General features: G+C 38.2%; 1 protein-coding gene across 1 annotated transcript; it reads left to right on the top strand.

Annotated features, from left to right (window-relative positions):
• Window positions 1–714: 714 nt before the first annotated feature.
• LOC102693776 (interleukin-10 receptor subunit beta-like) lies at window positions 715–17,957 on the top strand. The gene is made up of 7 exons (XM_015363598.2): window positions 715–909; window positions 2,113–2,233; window positions 8,503–8,669; window positions 9,233–9,396; window positions 10,626–10,776; window positions 12,512–12,666; window positions 14,310–17,957. Exons 1-7 carry the CDS (start codon window positions 861–863, stop codon window positions 14,463–14,465), a joined length of 963 nt encoding a protein of 320 aa, XP_015219084.1. The 5' UTR covers window positions 715–860; the 3' UTR covers window positions 14,466–17,957.
• The last annotated feature ends 3,301 nt before the right edge of the window (window positions 17,958–21,258 follow it).

Below are 21,258 nucleotides of genomic sequence, written 5' to 3'. Positions count from 1 at the left end.
TGAAAGTTTAGAGGGACGGCCAGGTCTTGGTAGATTTGCAGTGGTCTGATACTCCTTCCATTTCAAGATGATCGCTTGCACAGTGCTCCTTGGGATGTTTGAAGCTTGGGAAATCTTTTTGTATCCAAATCCGGCTTTAAACTTCTCCACAACAGTATTACAGACCTGCCTGGTGTGTTCCTTGGTCTTCATGATGCTCTCTGCGCTTTCAACAGAACCTTGAGACTATCAAAGAGCAGGTGCATTTATACAGAGACTTGATTACACACAGGTGGATTCTATTTATCACCATCAGTCATTTAGGACAACATTGGATCATTCAGAGATCCTCGCTGAACTTCTGGAGTGAGTTTGCTGCACTGAAAGTAAAGGGGCAGAATAAGTTTGCACGCCCCACTTTTCATTTTTTTATTAGTTAAAAAAGTTTCAAAAATCCAATAGATTTCGTTCCACTTCACAATTGTGTCCCACTTGTTGGTGATTCTTCACATAAAATAAAAAATTTATATCTTTATGTTTGAAGCCTGAAATGTGGCAAAAGGTTGAAAAGTTCAAGGGGGCCGAATACTTTCGCAAGGCACTGTATATCCGAGCTCGGGAGGGACTTAGACCCGATCGCTGTAGCTGGGCGACTCTGTAGGCAGCCTTTATAACTGACACGTACTGTAGCTTCTCTTTACTCGTTCTCTAACCAGTTTCGGTTTCCGTGCAAATCCCTCCCACATGTAATTAGTTGTGTTTCTTCCACCGCGGTAGTCAGATGAGGGAACAGAAACTACGAATACGAATAATTAATACGAACTCCATGGGACTATAGGATAGTAGCATAGTAGCTTTGAAACTACTTTGAGACTGACAGAATGAGTTTCTCTCTTTTAAAAAGCTGGCTCCTTACAGTCGTCTCTACAGGTTGGGTATTTGATCTTTCTCTTCATTTTCAATATTTATTTGTGCTGTTCCACAATTTCAAGAAACCGACTCTTCTCTTCTTTTGCGATTAATACATACAACTGGTGTTATGACTTAAAGAATTAAAACAGGATTTATAAAGATAAAGGAACGATGTTGTTTTATTAACAAGTAATGAGGGTAACAGAAGAAACGAATTCTAAGCGATATCGAAGAACGTTTATGAACATTATTATTATTGTTGTTGTTGTAATTATTTTGTGAGATAGAAGTAGCTGTTTTTTTCTTAAATGCAATATTGTATTTTCCGTGGTGTGCGGAAAGTGTTAAGTTAATATTGTGTCAAATTTATTGTATGATCATACTTATAGCATTTATAGGAAACCAGTTCAGCTGATTTCGGGGAAATTTTGTACTGAATGCCGTCATATATGCAAATTTACTAATGGCCTCTTATAATAGTGATTATTTTCTGTTCTATTAATTTTCCTTAAAGCGTGTAGCCCTTTGTGATATCTTAATATATAGAGATGCATTACAAACCCAACAAGTGCTATTTGTAATCCAATTACAAATAATTAATTGCGTTTAAATGCCTCTCAAAATGTATAAAGTTTTGTGAATAAATTTAAAGATAGTGATGTGTTTACTTAGATGTATGTGTTATTTAGGTATAGAAACTGAACACAATCATATTTATGGAGATTTTTATAACTTTTATACTTTTCTTGTAGAACAGATTATTTCTAAATATGTGAAATACGTTTTTTATTTATTTTCAGAAATATCAAGAAGCGCGTATTCAGATAAATATTTTTAAAAGAACGGTACACAGTTATTAGTACACAGTAATTTTTTAATTGGTACAGCTTTTTAAATATTAGCGAGATCCGGACTTTATTGATTGAGTGTTAACCCAGCTTTTTAAATCTAGTCATTACCAGGAGATTAAAGGATGTAGGAGTCCCTGTCGCAGTCACCTTTTCAAGGTTCACAACACTGAAATGGATATTTGTTATATGGATATAAACGAGATATTTGCACATGGTGTAATAATAACAGCTCATGTAAAAAAATGGTAGTTTATTCCCCACAACGTGAGGTAGTGAATTGTTCTCCACAGGGCCATTTGTGACGGTTACAGGCATGATTAAAGATGTAGATATGTTGTGTTTAAATGTGGTCTAATCTTTCTGTTTTCAGTGGTGCTTGCGTCCTTACCTCCTCCAGCAAATGTAACTCTAAATTCAGTAAACCTGGGAGCGATACTTCAGTGGGACTATGAAGATTCCCTACCAAATGTCACCTACACTGCCAGAGTGACGTAAGTGGTTAATTGTGGGTGAACTCACACATGTTGTGGAATCTTTCTCAGAGATAATCCAGAACGAGGCTGAACGTTTTTTAAAGTGTATTTAAGAGTATTTAACAGTGAGGTTGTTTCAGAGTGCAGAAGACATCTGCTTATTACTAGATATATACCATTTGTTGTGGGCATGTTAGTGCTGACAGCACTAAGTTACCCCTACCCTAACACTGTCCTCAAGAACATGGATTTGAAAATGATTCTGAAGTCACTGGACTGTAGAGCTTAATGTGGGAGTTTTCATGCAGACAGTAGGGAAGTTTATAAGTGATGTAAGTTTTTTATCCTTAAAACTATTGTGGAGATGAAGTGAAAAACATAAAAAAAAGCTTTGGGGGATGTAACGTACTGCAACTTAACACACAATGCAAATATAGCTGTTGGAGTTTGGTTCAGCAGTTGCTATCTATATATTAGGCCTGCAGCAGCACTGTACTTTTGGCTTCACTTGGTACTGTACTTGACTGTGTCTGTTGTGTTTTTTCTGTGACATACAACTGAGTCGTTTTTACTGAGTATTCTGCTGAAGGGCTACACCGATAAAAAATTGAACCAACAAACAAAGAGAACACAATACCACTGAAGAGTGAGGAAGATAGTGCTTCCTCAGTTAAAAAAGAAGAACATGATGTGGTTCTGCAGACTTACAGTATTTTTGTATCATGCAGTTCCTGTTTTTACCTATACAGTACCTTTCATGGTTTTAAAATGGGAGGTTTTCTACTGTTTCACCTGCATGTATCTCTGTTCCTCAACCTTCCAGGCTGCAGCATCTGTGATTTCAGTCCATCTGTGCTCTTAGTTAAGAAATTGAACTACAGTTGAAGCAACCCACCACTATTCGGCAAGCTAGAGGAGGCAGGGACTTACAATACAAAGAGAGCAGTGTGCCTTTGCAGGGTGAAGAACACTGGTTTGTGGTCTACATACCCCCAGTACCCTTTCCAGCAGCCTCTCCATTTATTGGCTTTGATCATAAAGTCTTTAATCCCTTGAGCAAGGAACGTGTCTGTGATTTTTCACAACCCTATGGCTGTTGGGAAGGTGGAGCTAACAAACACTAGTCCACAAATTCATAAATTTATTTAGTGGGGATAATGGGAAGAGAACTTTTGGGTTCCTGTTAAGCTCTTTACTTCCAGCATATTTTCATGAACGCTGATGGATCACAGGTAGCACAATGTGTGTCTGTGTGTAAGTGGTGATGAGGAAATCTCAGTTTTCTCCAAAGTGAATGTTAGAGCCTTCGGTATTGTGCACCTGTTGTGTGCTTATGATATTTGTAAATAAAGCTATTGTCACTGAGCAGGGCCTCTGCTGGTACTCAAGGGTTAAACATTCATCTGTGGGCTTTTAAACTAGATTGTTCAAGAGCTCTTCCATGCTTCAGGATTTGTGCAGCAGAGGTCTCATTATCCTTATTGTTATTACTAGTCCTAGTCACCCTTTACAAATGGTCACCAAAGTGCACAATATTCTTGCCATAGTTTTCCACAGTATGCTGCTTCCACAAATTTGATATATATTTTTATCACAATTTCACTGTGCTTTTGCAGCAATTGACTGCAGCTTTCTTTTAAAAAAGTTGTATTACAAATATCTGAATAAATGTTTACAAGAGATTAGAGGCCCTTCCTCATTATTTTATTACTACTGGCCAATGTATCAAAATCCAATTGTTAAAATGAATCTATGCTACTCTAAATTTGTAATGATACTGGAATTTACACAGTAAACTGATACTTAATTGCATGGCAATTGTGGTGTTAAAAAAAGCTTTAGGAGAAACAAATGGCTGAGGCTGTCATGTATCATCACATTTTGATAATGCCTGTATCATTTTTCCCAGGAATCTTTGACACACATCCTGACTAACTGCTGTAGCTAGCTGAGTGTTGCGATTTCAAAAGAGCTGTGGTAAAGAATGTTCATCCAAGAATGTGGCTTTCTTGTGGTGTATCCCCACCTAGTGGAAAAGATTGATTGACAGGATTGTTTTTCTTGCCAGTCCTAACCCCGTGTCCTCTGCGCTTCCGCATCGCTCACTTATGCTTATTGGACCCATGAGGTGTTTTTTAAACAACTTTTCCCTTTTTAACTCAGTTTCAAAATAAGTAAGCCAGCAGCCATATCATTCTGCAACTCACATCTGGCAAACCACTGATGCTTGGAAGGTGTGGGCCTGGTCAGTACCTGGAAGGGGGACCTCCTGGGAAAAACTAAGGTTGTTGTTGGAAGAGGTATTAGAGGGGCCAGTAGGGGGCGCTCACCCTGCGTCTGTCTGGGTCCAAATGCCCCAGTATAGTGATGGGGACACTATACTGTAAAAAGGCGCTGTCCTTCGTATGAAATGTAAAACAGAGGTCCTGACTCTCTGTGATCATTAAAAATCCCAGGGCATTTCTCAAACAGTGTAGGGGCGTTACCCAGACGTTCTAGGCATGGTTTAAATGAAAGTAGAAATCCAAGGTTAGGATAATAATGAGGAGGAGAGACAGGATGGTTTCCTCTTTCCCAGAAGGGGACTCGGTTATCAAGGTCATCGTTTTCAAATCCTATAGGGGATTTGGGGTTTCCCTGTGAGATTGGTTATAGCTGCAAATCCCGAAAGGGGTGTGGGTTGTTGGGAAGTGAGACCCCATGGTGACTGAGGAAGGAAGAATGTTCCTTTGTTATAAATCCACTGTATGCACTGATGCTGCTGTTTGGGATCCTGTAACCTAGACGTCCATGAGCTACGGCTTATAGAATGACACAGTGGGTAAGTCTTCAAAAATGGTTGCCTGGACACACTCCCTGAGTGAGTTGCCAGAGGAAAAGGAGTCCTGGCCTCACAGGCTCTCTGAGAGTTTCCCTCTCAGAGAAGGGTTACATGACTAATAATTAAGGCCAGGCGGTGCACACAAAGCACATTAGGTTACACTCAGAAATCACCTGGTAGTTAAAATGTATATGTCTGCGGTCTGGGGTTATACAGTATGATGAAGGCAAATCTAATGGTAATGGTTATAGATCATGTTTTGCAGTTCAAGTTCAAGTTCAAGTTCAAGTTCAAGTTCAAGTGAATTGTCATTATACTCATGTACAGGTATATGGTATAACGAAATGCTATTTAGCTAGCTCTCGGACAATAAGTAGTACAAAGAAAAAAAACAACAACAATACAATCATGTAACAAAAGAAAGACAGGGACAACAGGCAGTGTGCAAAAAACAACAACAGGGAATGTGCAAAAACAACAACAGGCAATGTGCAAAACAACAAAAAGGTAACAGGTTATGTGCAAAAACATGCATCAACAGAATGAAATAAAGGGATAGAAATTATGGGGAGTGAGCTTTTGACATGTAGGTAGAGGTAGATTGACAATGTGTGTTTGAGTTTTTGGTTAGATCATAGGAGAGAGGTGGGGTGAGAGAGAGAGGCTGGGAGTTTAATAGTTTGATAGTACAGGGGTAAAAACTGTCTCTGAGTCTGGTAGTCCGGGCCCGAATGCTCCAGTACCGTTTTCCAGATGGTAGCAGATCATACAGTGTGTAGCTGGGGTGTTTGGGGTCTTTGTTGATGCTAAGAGCTTTCCTCAAGCACCGTCTGTCATAAATGTCCTGTATAGATGGGAGGGCAACCCCAGTGATGGACTGGGCAGTTTTCATCACCCGCTGTAGGGCTTTGCAGTCAGCAGTACTGCAGTTGCCATACCAAACTGTGATGCAACCTATCAGTGTGCTTTCTGTAGTGCATCTGTAAAAGTTAGTGAGGATCTGGGGACATATCTTAGCCTTCTTCAACTATCTTAGGAAGTACAGGCGCTGATGCGCTTTCTTGATCAGACAGGTGGTGTTGAGAGACCATGTGAGGTCCTCGGTGATATGGACCGAGGTTATAGGTGATGGTTATGGTTTATGTGTGTGCTTTCAGAGTTACTAGTTGGTGTGTGATTACTGAAAGATTTATGTATATATAAATATATATATTTGATTATATGTTTATAACCCTAAGATTTATGGTTATGAAAATTATGGTTGGTGTGAAATTACCGAAATATATATGGATATAAATATCCTTCTGGTTATATGGAAATTTGTGGTTATACACTCCTACTACTCCCCTAAGGATATGGTGATTCTCAAGGTCTCACTGAAGACAGGGTATCCAGACCATGGAGAGAAACACAACGAGAGGACTGCACACGAGCAGGGGCCATGGCTACAAACCCCCCCCCCCCCCCCTTAATATTTTTTGAGTGTGGTGAAGTTGATCATTTGAAGTGGAAGGCACACAGACACTGCCTAGATCAGGCTGTCCGTCCAAAGAGAGCCACTGGGCAAAGAGGAAATCGGTGCGGCTTGCAACTCTGAGGCCAATAGGGACTTTAAATGTGCTATACTGTTCAGTGGCTGAGATAAAAGAAAATATCCACAGGTCAACAATATCTAGGTCATACCACAAAGGCAGCTGGAACGGAAAAAAACATCTCGAATCCTGCAAGGGTTTTGCAACAAAGCACCCGTGTGATCATGCAAACATGTGGCAAATGGTTTTGTGGTCAAATATGACGAAAGTGGAACTTTTTGGTTTAAATGCAGTGTTGAATATGATAGAAACCCAACAATGTGGTATAAGGACACAGTCAACACCCAGTCAAAACCATCACTACTGTCATGTATGATGGTGGCAGTGTTGCGTTGTGAAGAAAAATGTACCTTTCATTAGAGCAGTAATCCAAAGCACAATGCCAAAACTACACTAGTGCCCAGCAATTCTAACCACTGTGGCAATGTTCTCTCCACTACATATATATGAAAAAGAGAATGAGACATAGAATTATTTAATTTTGCATGTGTAAAAAATCAATATTTTTGAATCTGAAAATGTCCTTAAGTTCTGACTCGAACCCTATTGGAAATCTGTGGAAAGACTTGAAAACTGCTGTCTATAAGAGATCCCCAAGCAACTTGAGTGAGTTTGAGTTTGAGGTAGAACAACACAAAGCTGGTGTGCAAAGAGGCTTCTGGCTGTAATTGCTGCCAAAGATGCTTTCACCAAATACTGATTTTACAAGTCTGAATACACATGCAATCAACATATTTCATTATCTTCTCTTTTGTTTTTACCGACATTTACTGTAATTTATTTTGCATTAAGAATTCTTTACTTCAGCATTCCGGTTTTGAATAAAACGTTAAGTTTTAAAATTGTGTATGCATGCTTTTGCAGTGTCACAGATGCAACACCGTAGGAAGGGCCTTAGTACTTTTGCAAAGCACTGTAATTCACATAGACTGAGCCTTGAACATATAAAAACCTATGTCATACAGTATATTTTAATTGTATGTGAGGCTTTTGTACTCGGAAGCAGTCTTGATAAAGGAAAACAATTTTCTAAAGAAAATGCAAAGTGTAGCAAAAATCAATTTTAAAATGCTGTTTTCCTTAACAGGGAAAAGTAATGACTCTTTGGTATTTACAACAAATCCACATTAGACCTTTTGTGCACCTGAGAGAGTCATCATGAAGCAAGCTTTCTTTAACAGTGCAGTTAGGGCTGCATTTACAGTACTAAAAATAGATACTTCATTATCTCACAGCTGTGCTGAACACAGTGTAGGTCAGATTTCCTGGCAGTTCTACTTAGTAATTGAGCTCCAGCTTAAGTTATCACATTTACTGTGGCCTCCCAGCTATAGAACAGAGACAAAACTCCATTCAAGCCCAATGCCTGTTTAGAAATGCCATTTCCTGGTTGCAAGGGAGCCGGAGCCTATCCCAGCAAGCAACGGGCACAGGGCAATCCTGGGCAGGATGCCTGTCCACCACAGAGCAGAAACAGAGACACACACACACACACTCACATCTAGGACCAATTTTTGCAAAAGCTAATTAACCTACCGTACCAATGTGCCTTTGGATTGTAGGAGAAAACTGGAGCACCTAGAGAAAACCCAAGTGAACAAACAAACTCCACGCAGATACAGTAGCATCCCAAATCTGGAATTCAACCTAGGGCCCCAGCACTGTGAGGACAGAATGGTTAACCACTTCCAAATCCATTTAAAAGAATATTACACATAGAATTATTAAAGTTTGTATGTGTAAAAATGAACATTTTTGAATGTGCATTTAATGCACAGAGAATGATGCATTTCTAAAACAGTACTCATTAGGAAATGAAGTCTCTCCCTGGTTTGTGTGATTTTCATGAACAATTTTAAAATATCTGTCCACAGAGGTTACGTGACTGAGGAAATTGTGTGTAATGGGATTACAGAGAAAATCTGTGATTTCACAAACAAGTTGACACCTTTTGGGATGTACAAGTTCCAAGTGCGAGCAGAGCAAGGGGAGATGATCTCCAACTGGACGGAGACTGAAGAATTTTCTCTGGATCGCAAAAGTAAGCAATTTGTATCTGTATGTTTCTAGAGAAAGTAGGGAGAGAAGGTCCCCTGGTCAGTGGTCAGTACTGGGCTGAGAGACCTCCAAAGAATACATTATTTCTGCTTCTATTGGTGTTGCCAGACTAGCACCATTTCATTTGGACCAAAATCCAAGACAGTACCTCAGTATGGTGACTGGGGACACTGTACAAAACACTGCCTTTCGGATGAGATATTAAACAAAGATCCCTTCTACTTGGGTCATTTAAAATCCATTGATTCATAAGAATAGGGCATTAATCCTAGTGACTTGGATGTATTCCACTCTGGACTGAAGATGCAGTTTGTGACTTCTCTGCCTGATCTGTGTTGGCTGTTGGGGCAGACAAGTTTTTAAGTTACTTGCAAACTAAAAGTAGTAAATGTGAACACTTTTTCTGTATTGATCCTGTTACTACAGTTTGTCATCTAGGGAAGTAGTATAGAAGTGTGTGGGAACTTAGCTACTATTTTGCTTTTCATGAATTTACAAGTTTGTTACATTCTCTTTAGCGCATTAACAACCCCCTTCTCTCTGTAGCTTCTATCGGACCTCCCTCACATGTGGGCTTAAGCTCTCGAGAAGGCATTTTGGAGGTGTCCATACAGGACCCTGTGATGAAGATGGAAGACAGGTCATTGAATTATGTATACAACATAGTTTCCTTCTTCATTAAGTATTGGAAGCATGGCGAAGAGCACAAGGTAAGGTATCTTTATTTTTCATGAATACCTTATGTTTTCTGAAAAGGTAAAGGCATGCAATGGTGTTAGTTAAATTCAAAATCACCAGCTTTTTTAAAATGGAATCATTCCCTTCAGTAATTTAAGGGTTCAGTTCTGTTCAGATGATGAATGATCCAGATCAGATTCTGTTATGCACAGCTATGGACAATACTCATAATTCTGGACAGTGTACTCCAAGTCCTTTTCTTGACTCACATTTTTCTGTTTGTGGATTTGGCTTTTGAATTGCTGGTGGGTCAGTCAGTCTGATTTTATTCCAAAGTATACTTCAGTTCTTTGTATTTGCCCTGTGGTAAGCTGCTTTACAGAAAAAAAAGTAATCAAATTCTGACACAGATGGATCACAGCTACAAATAATCAATCACCTTTAGTCAAATCTGGTTAAAACAGATTTTTCTCTGTACTTTGTAGAGTGGAATTGAACTCTGTGATTGATTTGTGTCAGATGACAGCTGCAGCTGTTTTTTTAGCATTAAAATGCTCACAATCTTTTTGTCTATAAAAAATGCTTTTGAACTTTGCTTTCATTAGCATTACCACAAAACCAATTAAGGGTGAGGTGTATGCTAAAGCACTGCTTTTCTTTCCATTTTTAAATAGTCCATATTTTCTGGGCTCCTGTGTGGTAAATTAAATATAAAAGCTGAATCTTTAACATCTTCCTTCTTCTTACTTCCCCTTACTCAAGTGTCCCCATTTGGCTTGAACTCTTTCCCGTTTGTCACATCACATTATTTTAATACAGAGACGTTGGATGCACACTTAAAATTATTTTACTGCCTCTACAGTGTGTCTGGATGAGGATAGACAGTAACATGTTTTCTAATCTCAGGATCAGCATTAAAACTAATATTGTATAGGCATATACTGTAAGTACTGCCATCGAGTCAAACTGATATGTTAGACTCAGTTGACAATGACTGAGAAGAGATTCTGAAGTTTTTTAACCACAGGTTGAAAATGAGGGTTTGTTTACAGACTATTAAACTGCTATTTTTTCTTTTTCAGAAAAGCCTTCAGCAGAATTGCTAGATAACGTCTGTAAAAGAGTTATACTTCCAAATAAACAGCCTGTCTTTCTTTGATCTGAAGCAGAAGAGCAATATCCCATTCTGCACAGAACCCCTTCTTCTTTCCTAGTCTTTCCTTCTATTTCTCAAAATGTGTGTATGATTTGTTTTCCTCAGGCTGTGACCAAAAAATATGACCAGAAAACCGTTGTTCTGTCAGAACTGGAACCTCAGGCACAATACTGTGTTCAGGTTGAGGTCTATCTTGATGTGTACGACAAGAGAGGGGAGCCCAGTCAGCCAGTGTGCATAAAAAACACCAGCAATGGTAAAGCCAATCTTTATGTAGAGACCCAATGTTTATTGAGCTTACTTTTATAGCATTCTCTGTTACCCTGACACTTTGAAATAAATGCCTGTAATCTTGTAGAATTGATTTTTAGTGCTATAGATTTAAGAGTGATTTGGGGCGGGGGGGGGGGGGTGGGGTTAAAGAGGGGTTTCTTGAGAAGTGCTCTTTCCTTCACATACTACTTCTGTTAACCACCCATGCTCCTCCTAAGATAGATTTACTCATCTAGTCTAGCTTGATTAAACTTGACTAGGCTCTTGCTGTCACGATTGTAATCCCTCCCTTTTAAGAGCGCTCTGGCTCTTTCACATTTTAGTTGATTTTGCCCCCTGTTCCAGCCCTTCCCTACCAGATGCTCCCACCATTCCTGGCCCGCCTACCACCGAGTCGCCCTACGTCTGCGGCTCGAAGGCTTAGGCCTCCTATCGGCATCCTGAACCAGCCGAGTTCGGGACTTGGAGCACCTGGTCCCGTTACCCCTTTTATCTTCCCGACCCTTCACCAGATCCCGCTCCAGTTTTTAACTTTTGTCATCTCTGTCTTGGATTGGATTACCCGGCTCTGGACTTTGCTTACTCTGGATATCCCTACAGACTCCCTCTGTCGCATGGACCACAGCCCCCATCCCCCCCGAGCACCAGTTGACTCCCTTCCGGACTCTGCCGTCTGCACAGGGTCCTGAAAGACGCATCGTGACACTTGCTTTGTGTTACCTTTTTATACTCTGCTGTGAGAGTGGCTGGAATTCTGCATGAGCATCCTATCCTTCAGTTCTCACTTGAAATTCCTGGATTTAAACTAGCTCACTGTTCCCCTCTTGTGATTTAACCCAACATTGCAATTTCTTTTGCTGCCGACTTCACGATAGACAGTTGAATACTCTGCTCTTCTTTGTGATATTGTTTTCTTGAAGCTGGGGCGTTATAGTCCTATTACTGTTTTGTCTGGAGTTGTCCTACTGGAAATCTGACATTTGGATTAGCTTGCTAACAGAAATCGAAAAGCTCAGATCATCTCAGGCCTGTAGAAGATGGCAATCTTGTATCTCATCTGTCAATTATGACCTTTTAATGGCATTCCAGCATGCAGACCACTTTTTATGCAAATGGAAACCTTCACTCTGATGGTGCGTGGGTTATAGTTTTCTGGATTTAATTTTCATTCATAAAGTGAGCCATAGTCCTAAATTGCAATGGGATGATCATCCTATGTTTGCCTATTTTGCATTACTTAAGCACCTTTTTGTGTCTTTGAATGATTATTATGGATTCTACAATCATCTGGGCAACTTTAACTCAAATCATTTATCAAATACTTAATAACATATACCTTATGAGAACACATGTCTTCAGCTCAGTATCTTGTTATCTCTGGAACAAAAGTGTTCTATCAACAAACCTATCCACTGACTTTTTAAAATGTGAATAAAATAATGTATGTTCCCAATGAGCTATTATTGTGCTACTTGCAAGATACAGTAACAGTCCTACCACTGTGATATTCAGAGTCTTCAAAACTTCTTTAAGGACTCAGTCCTTTCCAATCCAAATCTTAAAATCAGAGTACATCCGCAGGTTAACAGCTTGATAAAACACTTTTTACTTCAAAAAACTCAGTAAAATGGCTTTATCCCAAATTAGCAGGGCTGGAGTCTCTGTTGCTTCTCTCTGTGCTGAGTGTGGCTACATTCAGTTTGTCTTTTCATTTGCAGGGAAGACTCCGCAGTGGCTAATAGCAGTGTTGCTGATTGGCAGTTTTGCTGTGAGTGCTGGGCTAGTGGTCCTCTTCTTCACTGTTGGGGTGAATATCTACAGAATGATGCACTTTGCCTTTCCTTCTTGCAAACTCCCAGAGCACTTCAAACAGGTAAATCTGAGTTCACTTCCGGCCAGCATCTCCTATAATGTATTAGTTGTCTCGGTTTCTTCATTAATATGAACAGGAAGGGTGAAAAACAAACTGCTGTTATCATAATGTGTTAATTGTGTGTTCTAAAAAGTAGTTGTGCTACTCTAAAACACAAACCAGAGGACATGCATATAATACCAAGAACAGGAGGCACTCCTTTGTGCAAAAGGTTGTAGGAGTCTGGAACAAGCTACTCAGCCACGTTGTTGAAGCCAATTTCCTGATTTGTTTCAAGGCAGGGCTAAATGTCCACTAGAGGGATTGATCTGCTTGATTTCTAAAATCAATGTAAAGAGCAGAAACCTTGTAGTCTAATTGAACAAATGAGTCTATATGGGAGAAAGAGATTTTCTGCTGTGTGCAGTTAAGGCTGAGAATCTGGAAAGAATGTTAATGGGGTGCCTAGTTCAGTTTTGTAAAAGCCTGAAGAATACAGTTCCTGTCAGTAATGTGGAGGAGTTTAAACAGTAAATGTTGTTAACATGTCTTTCCTTGTGCTGGAGTCATTTTAATTCCTTTAGGCTCTCATACAATCTATAGGCTTGTCTGAAGCAAAGGAAGCTTCCTGTCCAAATGTAACAAGACTATCAGTTTCTACACTTTCTGATAGGCCTCTTATATCAAGGCAAACCTTAAGGATCTCTGTCTTCTCATTCAGTCAGGTGAAAATTAGCCTTACTTTCTCCTTCATTGCCTGATGCTGTTGTTATTCTGTTTTTCTACAGCTTGGATGATGGTTGTTGTTTTGGTAATCTTGTCCTCCAGCTGCCTGAATGTTAGACTGAGTGATTACCAGTGTGCTAATACAGAGCACAATGTACTGTAAACCCTCTGAAAGAAAACAGCTCTTCTGATGTATTGGTGTCTCCTTTTTTATTCATGCCATTGATTTTTTTTCTTTATAGAGAATCCATTATTCCACAGAGGCTGAGAATCACCTTTTGCGTCTCAGGAGATGACACATCTTGTAAAACATTCAAATCGATTATAGTTACATTGAGAAAAACAAGCAAATAACAGCTCTGTGCTGAACTTTCTGTAAAAGGATTGTTTGCCACTTTAGATAGAAGTGTCTGCCTAATGAATGTTTGCGTAGAACAATCTTTGAGTAATGAGGGATTTTGACATTTGAGAGCACCTCAACAACTCAGTAGATCTCGGTAGACCCACAAGACATCCTCCTCCAGAATTTCTAAAACCTTTGAACCTGCTTTTAAATATGTTAGAGTGATTTATGTTTTGTATTTTTTTGTTTAAGTTTTGATATGAGCCAATTTTGGATTCCATAAGAAACGGAGAATTTGCATTGAGGTGGTCAAAATAACCAAATCTTCTTCAGGTCTGAGCACAACAGCGGCACCCTGTGGCTTGTGAGATGTCGCTGAAATCGTTAAAAACTCCAGTGCTGTCAAAGGGTCTAAGAAAACTTGACATCTACCTTGCTTTGTGAATATTATAGTGCTAATTCATTTGTTAATTATCAGATGGCTTTCTAAAAATTAAAAGTATCACGAGAAAAACCAATTGCAATTCTAGCATTTAGAAATAGTTGACAGAACACATCAAAATTAATTGCCTTATTTGTTTTTTATGTTTTACAGTATTTGACAGATCCGCCACAATCCTATGTGTTTCTGGCTATGCTGAACAGCACGGAACCGGAGGAACTGTGCAGTGGAATCACCATTGTCTCAGAGGGAACAATGCCATTTGAGATGGGAGAGAAGGATCACAGGAACAAGGAGGACTCTGGGTAGGAGACAAACATTGTGGAAAATGAGGAAGGAGATAAAAAAGACTCCGTAAAGAAACTGATCTTTCAACTATGAATACCGGGATCCACCCTGTGGCTGGATTTGTCATTAAGTGGAATACAGCTCAAAGTGATTTGAATTTTGATAAAACTTGGATATTTATTTTGTAATTCTGGCATCAATGAAGCAGTTGTGCCTTTCTGAGTGGCATTATTCAGTACAGCTTTTGACCACATCATTTTTTGGGTATCTTTTTACATTGATTTGACAGGATTACATATACATATATGTACCCAAGGATGTTTTGCAGTTTTATTACCTGCCTGCATGACACTGTAGAGTTTGGCATTTTTAGTTGATGTGAGCTTCCATCCAGCATTTTATACATTCTAGCAAGAAAGTTTTTCTGCCTTGGATTCAGCACTACTGACAGCAGTATTTAGATCCGATCCTAACACTTACATGTTAGAGGTTGGAACAAGGAAAAATCTCTTACTACAACAGCAGTATCTTTAAAAAAAAGTTTCAAGTGAGTTCATTTGGATGTTAATTTCTTGAAATATCCCTAGTAATTGTTTAATTAAAATTTAAGACTAAAGATTTTGAATGATTTTTGGACTAAGCCTTTACACAACTTTGTTTTTTATTTATATTTCTCTGGAATATACCAATTGTTTTTATTGCATAGTTTATATAAAATACAATGATTGAAGTTGTTAACAAGACACAATTATTCAGAATACTGTAAAAAAGTCATTTTTGTTTTATATACTATTGTACATTTAATGAATAAAGTTTAACTACATGTGAAATGTACTTCTTTAATTTCAGATTTTGCCAAACAATTTGCTATCAATTAAAATAAGGAGCCTGTTAAAAACCAAAGTTGAAACACAAAATTTCCTGGAACCCCACTTTTTATTTTAGATATCACTGAACATGACAATATTTTCTCACAATCTGAGCAACAGAACTGATTGTTTGCAGTGACAGTTTATCACAGTACTGGAACATTTTTTTAGTTTTTTGGAACACATTTAGAGAGAGTCACTTCACACAGCATCACCTTACATGGAGGAAAAGTCTTCCTTGTAATAACATTTTTCATTGCAGAATTATTATGGGTACTGAAAATGGTACCTAGTTCGAAAAACTAAAACTCAGAGAACCTAATTTTGTTATTAATAGACTGTCAGTGGGTTCCTTTCTGCTCTGAGTGACAACTGAAAATAGTTATAGTATCTCAAAACACTTATGGGTCAAACACGGAAGGACAGTGGCATTTGTTAGAGGTAATTGAACTCATCTGAGTGCCAGTGGCTTCAACGTGTAGTGGTCTGTCTCATTGGAACAGCAACCCACTGACATTTCAGCCCCTTTCAGGAAAAACAAAATGCAAATACAACAAACTCATTGTTTTACTTTAGCTTCCTGTTTTCAGCAGAAAGGTGTAAAGAAAGATGTAAAGAAAGCAGCTGTTGGTTCTCAGAGTGTGTGTGGGGGGGAGGTGACAAGATTTGATTTTCGATATAGATGATTCTGGTTGGGTTTTAGAGGGGAGCTTTAAGATGTAAATTTCCAGAAAGCTTTATCTCTGCGTGCAAGGGAGTATTTTTACACCTTATCCCTGTTAATGAAAATTGTGGCTTTTTAGTATATATTTTTTTCTGTCCATGAGTCCTAAACATCCCCCATATCAAAACAAATTTTACCAACATAGTGCTTTGTTAAGGACTCGACATAAAGCTCTCACCCTCTGACTGGCAACATGCAGAGGTAGCATTACTGTGTGTACAAAATCCAGGAGGTAAGAGTAGCTGGTGATAGAAGTGAAGCTTTCACAAGTCAGTTCTTTTTCCCCTTCATAAATATCCCTAAATCTTTTGTTTGTGTAACAGAGCTCATATGTTACGTAGCTGTGGGTGAGTTGCAGGCTCTGATTCTCCTGGCAAACTACTAGTAATAAACCTGGTATCTGAAGAATAGTCTCCTTTGAGCAGGAAGAAGAAACCAGAAATGATCAGTGGACGCCCCCCATCAACTATGTGGATGGCACTTTGTAATTTGTTGAAATTTAACATGGCCCTGTGCCTGGGGGTTGCTCTTCTAAAGTCTCCTGTAAGCTGTAATTTCTAACAAATTGTCTAGGATCTCTCTCAACCCTTCAGTGCCCACCTTTTTTACTCTGTTAACATCACCGTCTATCTCTTAAAGCCTTTAATTTTATATATAGCATACATACATCCATTTATTTTTAATCCGCTTCTTCCAATTCAGGGTTATGGGGATAAAGGATTGTATCTCTGTAAGTGCCTAGCATACAATTGGCCATAATTATTTAACATGATACAAATACATATGTCTGAATATACTGTTAAATAATTCATCTCTATATCACCTACAAAAAAATGGTTTAGATGGTGTTACAAGGTACAGTAGGTTAACCACGCAGGGGAACACTCTATCTTTGCTCTAAGCACTTGTTCCTGAATTGTAGAACGGGTGACCTCACCTTCAGTACACTTATTGTTTTAGAATTCACTCATCCTATTGATATAGAACCATGTGTTCTAAAAAAACTTCCTATAGAGCTCCTCCGTCCATGACAGTAGCTGTTTAAATAACATACAGTACTTGAGATTTTTTCCATGCAATACCTAGCATCCTGATACCTTCTTTATAAAGGTAAACTTTAACTCCTGATAAGAGTTGTGTCTGGATACCTTTCATCCCCTTCCAGGCAAATTATTTCACCTATCCATCCATTTTCAGTTTTGTTCTTAGTGAACTGAAGTGAGCAGTACTTGGCACAAGATCGGATTACACCAAAGATTAGATTCCAGTCCATCACATGTCCCATCACGTCATACACTCACAAATAGAGGAGACAGAAGCTTATTGTTTAAATAAAAAACGCATATTTTAAACTTTGTGTTTCTTGTGATATTTGGAGCAGTAATCAGGGATGTCAGCTGTAAAAAAAATAATTCCTTTTGTATATTTGAAATTGAAAGTGAAGGGCACACTGCACTCCTTGCGAACCTGCGGTGCAGAAAGGAAGAAGCAAGGAATACAGTGAAACAGATTCAGCTTTGCTGTGATAAATAATATCAGGATGTTAGATTAGATTTTTTAGAGCAGCTTAAGTGTATATTAAAAAATGCTGTCTTAAAAGTGAACTCCTATACTGTGATTTAGACCCATGTGTTAATTCACCTGTTGCTGAGTTTTGGTGACTGGTCGAAGTCACTTGTATGACACTTAAAGAGGCTTTGGAGACAAAATATTTTATGATAAAACATCATTGTTGATTTCAGAGAATGTAAAAAGTCCTTCTTGAAAGTACTCTGGTCACATGCCCCTTATCCATCACCGATTTATAATGTCAAAATTTGTGAAACTGCTAATTGTTCTGTTATGTAAAGTAAAATGTTTAAGCATAGACCTTAAATCAATTGACAGATTTTACTTAAACAAACGATTAATAAAAATAAACTCTAATGAAAAAAACATTTTGACATCTGTGATCTGTGGCAGAGTCAGAGTTTCTTTTTAGATTACTAATTACTCTTATATTTGAAGAGTTTTTTTTTATTTCAAAGGATCCCAAATGTTTCACATAAGGGAGGAGACCTATTTCATCCACCTGATCCCACAGGATCTCAGCCCCCCAGCTACGCAGCAAATCAGTGGGAGAATTGAGAAATTGCTTTACCAATTGATTTAAGTTAGAACATTAAGATGACCAGTGTGCAGAATTTAGCAAACACAGTGAGCTTTACATCCCTACTCTAATGACAAAGTAGTCAGGACTTTAGTTCCACTCCTCATTCAAAGGACAGTACCTCCTACAGCACAATGGTTTGGAAATTGTGATCCAGAGGAAAGAATGTACCTGTGTCATAATTTGAAGTGTTTTCCATGCTTTCTTCAGAGGTTGAAAACATTAAGATCGTTTCACAGCGTGTTCTAAATAATGTGAAATGTTTGAAATAATTCATAATCAAGTAACTGACAAAAGTAGGAGGTTACTGTTACTCTCATTTCATATGAGGACATTTTTTTTAATTCCCACTATTTGCTGTCACTTTAAGTAAAGTACACCGACTTTGTACAAACACAAATATCCTGAGAGGGAAACATTTAGAAACAGTAACAGGGAGTGAGAGCTAATCGTGTCTGGATATAAAATGAGAGAGAACTGACATTCAAAAGACCAAGATATTGATGCTTAAATTTACATTGCTAGCATCCAGTTTTCTTGATCAGATTTATAGCCTCTTCAGGCACATAAAAGATAAAAACATATGAAGATTACAGAATAGAGGGGGCCTTTCAGCCTATATAGCTCATCTGGGAGTTAGTAGTTAGTTGATTTGAGGATCATAGCCAGCCATTTCTTGAAAGAAACCAAGGTATCAACTTTAATTGCATAATGGTAGATACTGACAACGGTACCTAATTTGAAAGACTAAAACTCAGAGAACCTAATTTTTTTATTAATAAACTGTCAATGGGTTCCTTTCTGTTCTGAGTGACAACCTTATGGACCACTAATGGGTCGGAGAAAGAAGGACAGTGACATTTGTTAGAGGTTACATCTGAGAGTCTTGGTGGAACAGCAACCCACTGACATTTCTACCCCTTTCAGAAAATCTGGATAAATGCATTGTTTCATACTCCCATCACCCTTAAAATGTGGTGATAAAACCTTCTTGTAAGATGAAGCTATCACAAGTCAGTTCTTTTTCCCCTTCATAAATATCCCTAAATCTTTTGTTCGTGTAACATAGTTTGGTTAATGTTTTGCTCACTGTCCATAAAACAGTTCAGCATTATGCCTTTATAAATCTCTGTTTCAACTGTATTAAAACTTTAAAAACTTTATGACATTCCACAGTAAAAGGGATGCCTAATATTCCCATTAAAATAATTTTAAAAATCACCCCAAGCATGAAAGAGATGCATTAGAACATGTGCTTTGGTATGAAACCAAAAACATATTTTGACTACCAGGGTTTTGTGTTGTTTCAATGAAACACAAAGCTGAAAGTCCCTACTTCCCCCCTGACACATTAAGATTCAAACATGTGTCACTGTATAGCATTTGCATTTTTCTAAAAAAACAAAACAACTGAGCCTTGTCTTCTCCGATACCAGCATAATCTGGATATAGAAATCTTAAAACATTTAAACCACTTTTTCAATCAACCTTTAACTCCTTCAAACTTTAAAAACTGAAAAATGTTTGGTTCTGTGTTCATATAACTTTAATGTAAGATAATTTAATGTGTGATACATTATAAGTCTTTTTATGCCGTTGTTTTCCATATAGAAGACTCTAACTTTTCAAATGAAATGCGAGACACTACCAACAGAAGTGTTGGTATACTGTCATGGAATGAAAATAATAGGTGTGGGAAAACAGGTAGGCATTGCGTGGCCTGCACCAATTATAATTCCTAGGTGGCGCAGTCAGCGACATAGCATCATAGTTCCTGCATTTAGGGGTCACTCAAATCCTGATACTATTTTCATGTATCAGACTGATGTCAGATTCTCATATCATATTGCTTAGATCAAAATCATATTGTTGAAATGATTTCTTGGGGATCTTCTCCTAGAATATTTTGTCTCTCATGTCTTGATTGCACTTTAAAATAAAACCTTAGTAACTTTGAGAGGAATCCAGAGCCCCCATGAAGAACATGCAGACTTCACATTGAAGAACCACAGAATCAAGCCCAGGACCAAAGGGCTCAGAGGTGGCAAATCTTACCACTATACCATCTAGATTGGTAGATAATTAGACTATGATTATAATGAAAAGAGACAGATTTTTATATTTTTATTTTATGATTTGCAGCCACAAGCATTTAAAAATGAGCACATTGCACATTTAAAAAGAACAGCGCTAAATGGAAACTGGTATTCACAGGTCTCCGAATCTCAATCAGGACTTTTCATCCATTTGATTACCTAAGATTTACTGATGCCTTACTTGGACAATTTTATTGATTACATCTTATTTACTCAATCCATGGTTTCACAAAAACATATGCTGGAGTGTATAGCTGAGATTCAGGTTATTCTGTCTTCAGCTTGTTTTATGAACATTTTATATCCATTATAGTATAAATTCTTAATAGCTTGCCGATAATGGATTACAGGAACAGGTGTGAATTACTATCACTATACATATTCATTTTACACATCTGACACATGGGACTGTACCGAAACTATGGGTGGGGAAATTCTGTGTGGAGGAGGGGCTGTTTGAATTTTATTCTGAGCCATAGACAAGCTAAACAATTCACCTACTGTAAATCAGTGGGGCAAAATTCCTGTCCTGGATGGGTGCAGTGTCTGCTCGTTTTCTCTCTACCTCTGTGCTTACTAACTTAATGAATTAATCTTATCATTAACTTAACTGGACAAATTCACATTATGATTTTCAAATTCACCCAGAAAACCTTCTTGGTTCTAGTTTATGGGGACTAGAGCTATGAACCTAGGGAGTTCATAAATACAGTAGTTTTCAGGATTCTGAATACTTTGAATTTATTCTTGACCTGAAGAAACTAGATTCCTTCACTTTGTGATACACTTGGAACCAGGGATTACTCTCTGATCTCTTCTGTAATCAGTATTCATGTCAGATAGGACACTGTTTTTAAACAAAACTGAACCAAATGTTTGAATGAAGTCTTTATAAAGGTTTTAAGCAATGTTAACATTCATTTGATATCTACGATGACTAGTCGGCTACGACGACTCTTCAGCAACTACATCAATT

Source organism: Lepisosteus oculatus, chromosome 15 (genome assembly GCF_040954835.1).
Source record: "Lepisosteus oculatus isolate fLepOcu1 chromosome 15, fLepOcu1.hap2, whole genome shotgun sequence".
Lineage (NCBI taxonomy): Eukaryota > Metazoa > Chordata > Actinopteri > Semionotiformes > Lepisosteidae > Lepisosteus > Lepisosteus oculatus.
Note: the sequence above shows the minus strand (reverse complement) of the source record. Positions and strands in the feature narration are given on the sequence as shown.

Excerpts from the sequence above, each read along its gene's own strand:
- LOC102693776 (XM_015363598.2), top strand. The coding sequence starts at position 861 with ATGAGTTTCTCTCTTTTAAAAAGCTGGCTCCTTACAGTCGTCTCTACA. Across the intron at positions 8,670-9,232 it reads ATTTTCTCTGGATCGCAAAA|CTTCTATCGGACCTCCCTCA; the intron begins GTAAGCAATTTG and ends TTCTCTCTGTAG. Across the intron at positions 12,667-14,309 it reads TCCCAGAGCACTTCAAACAG|TATTTGACAGATCCGCCACA; the intron begins GTAAATCTGAGT and ends TATGTTTTACAG.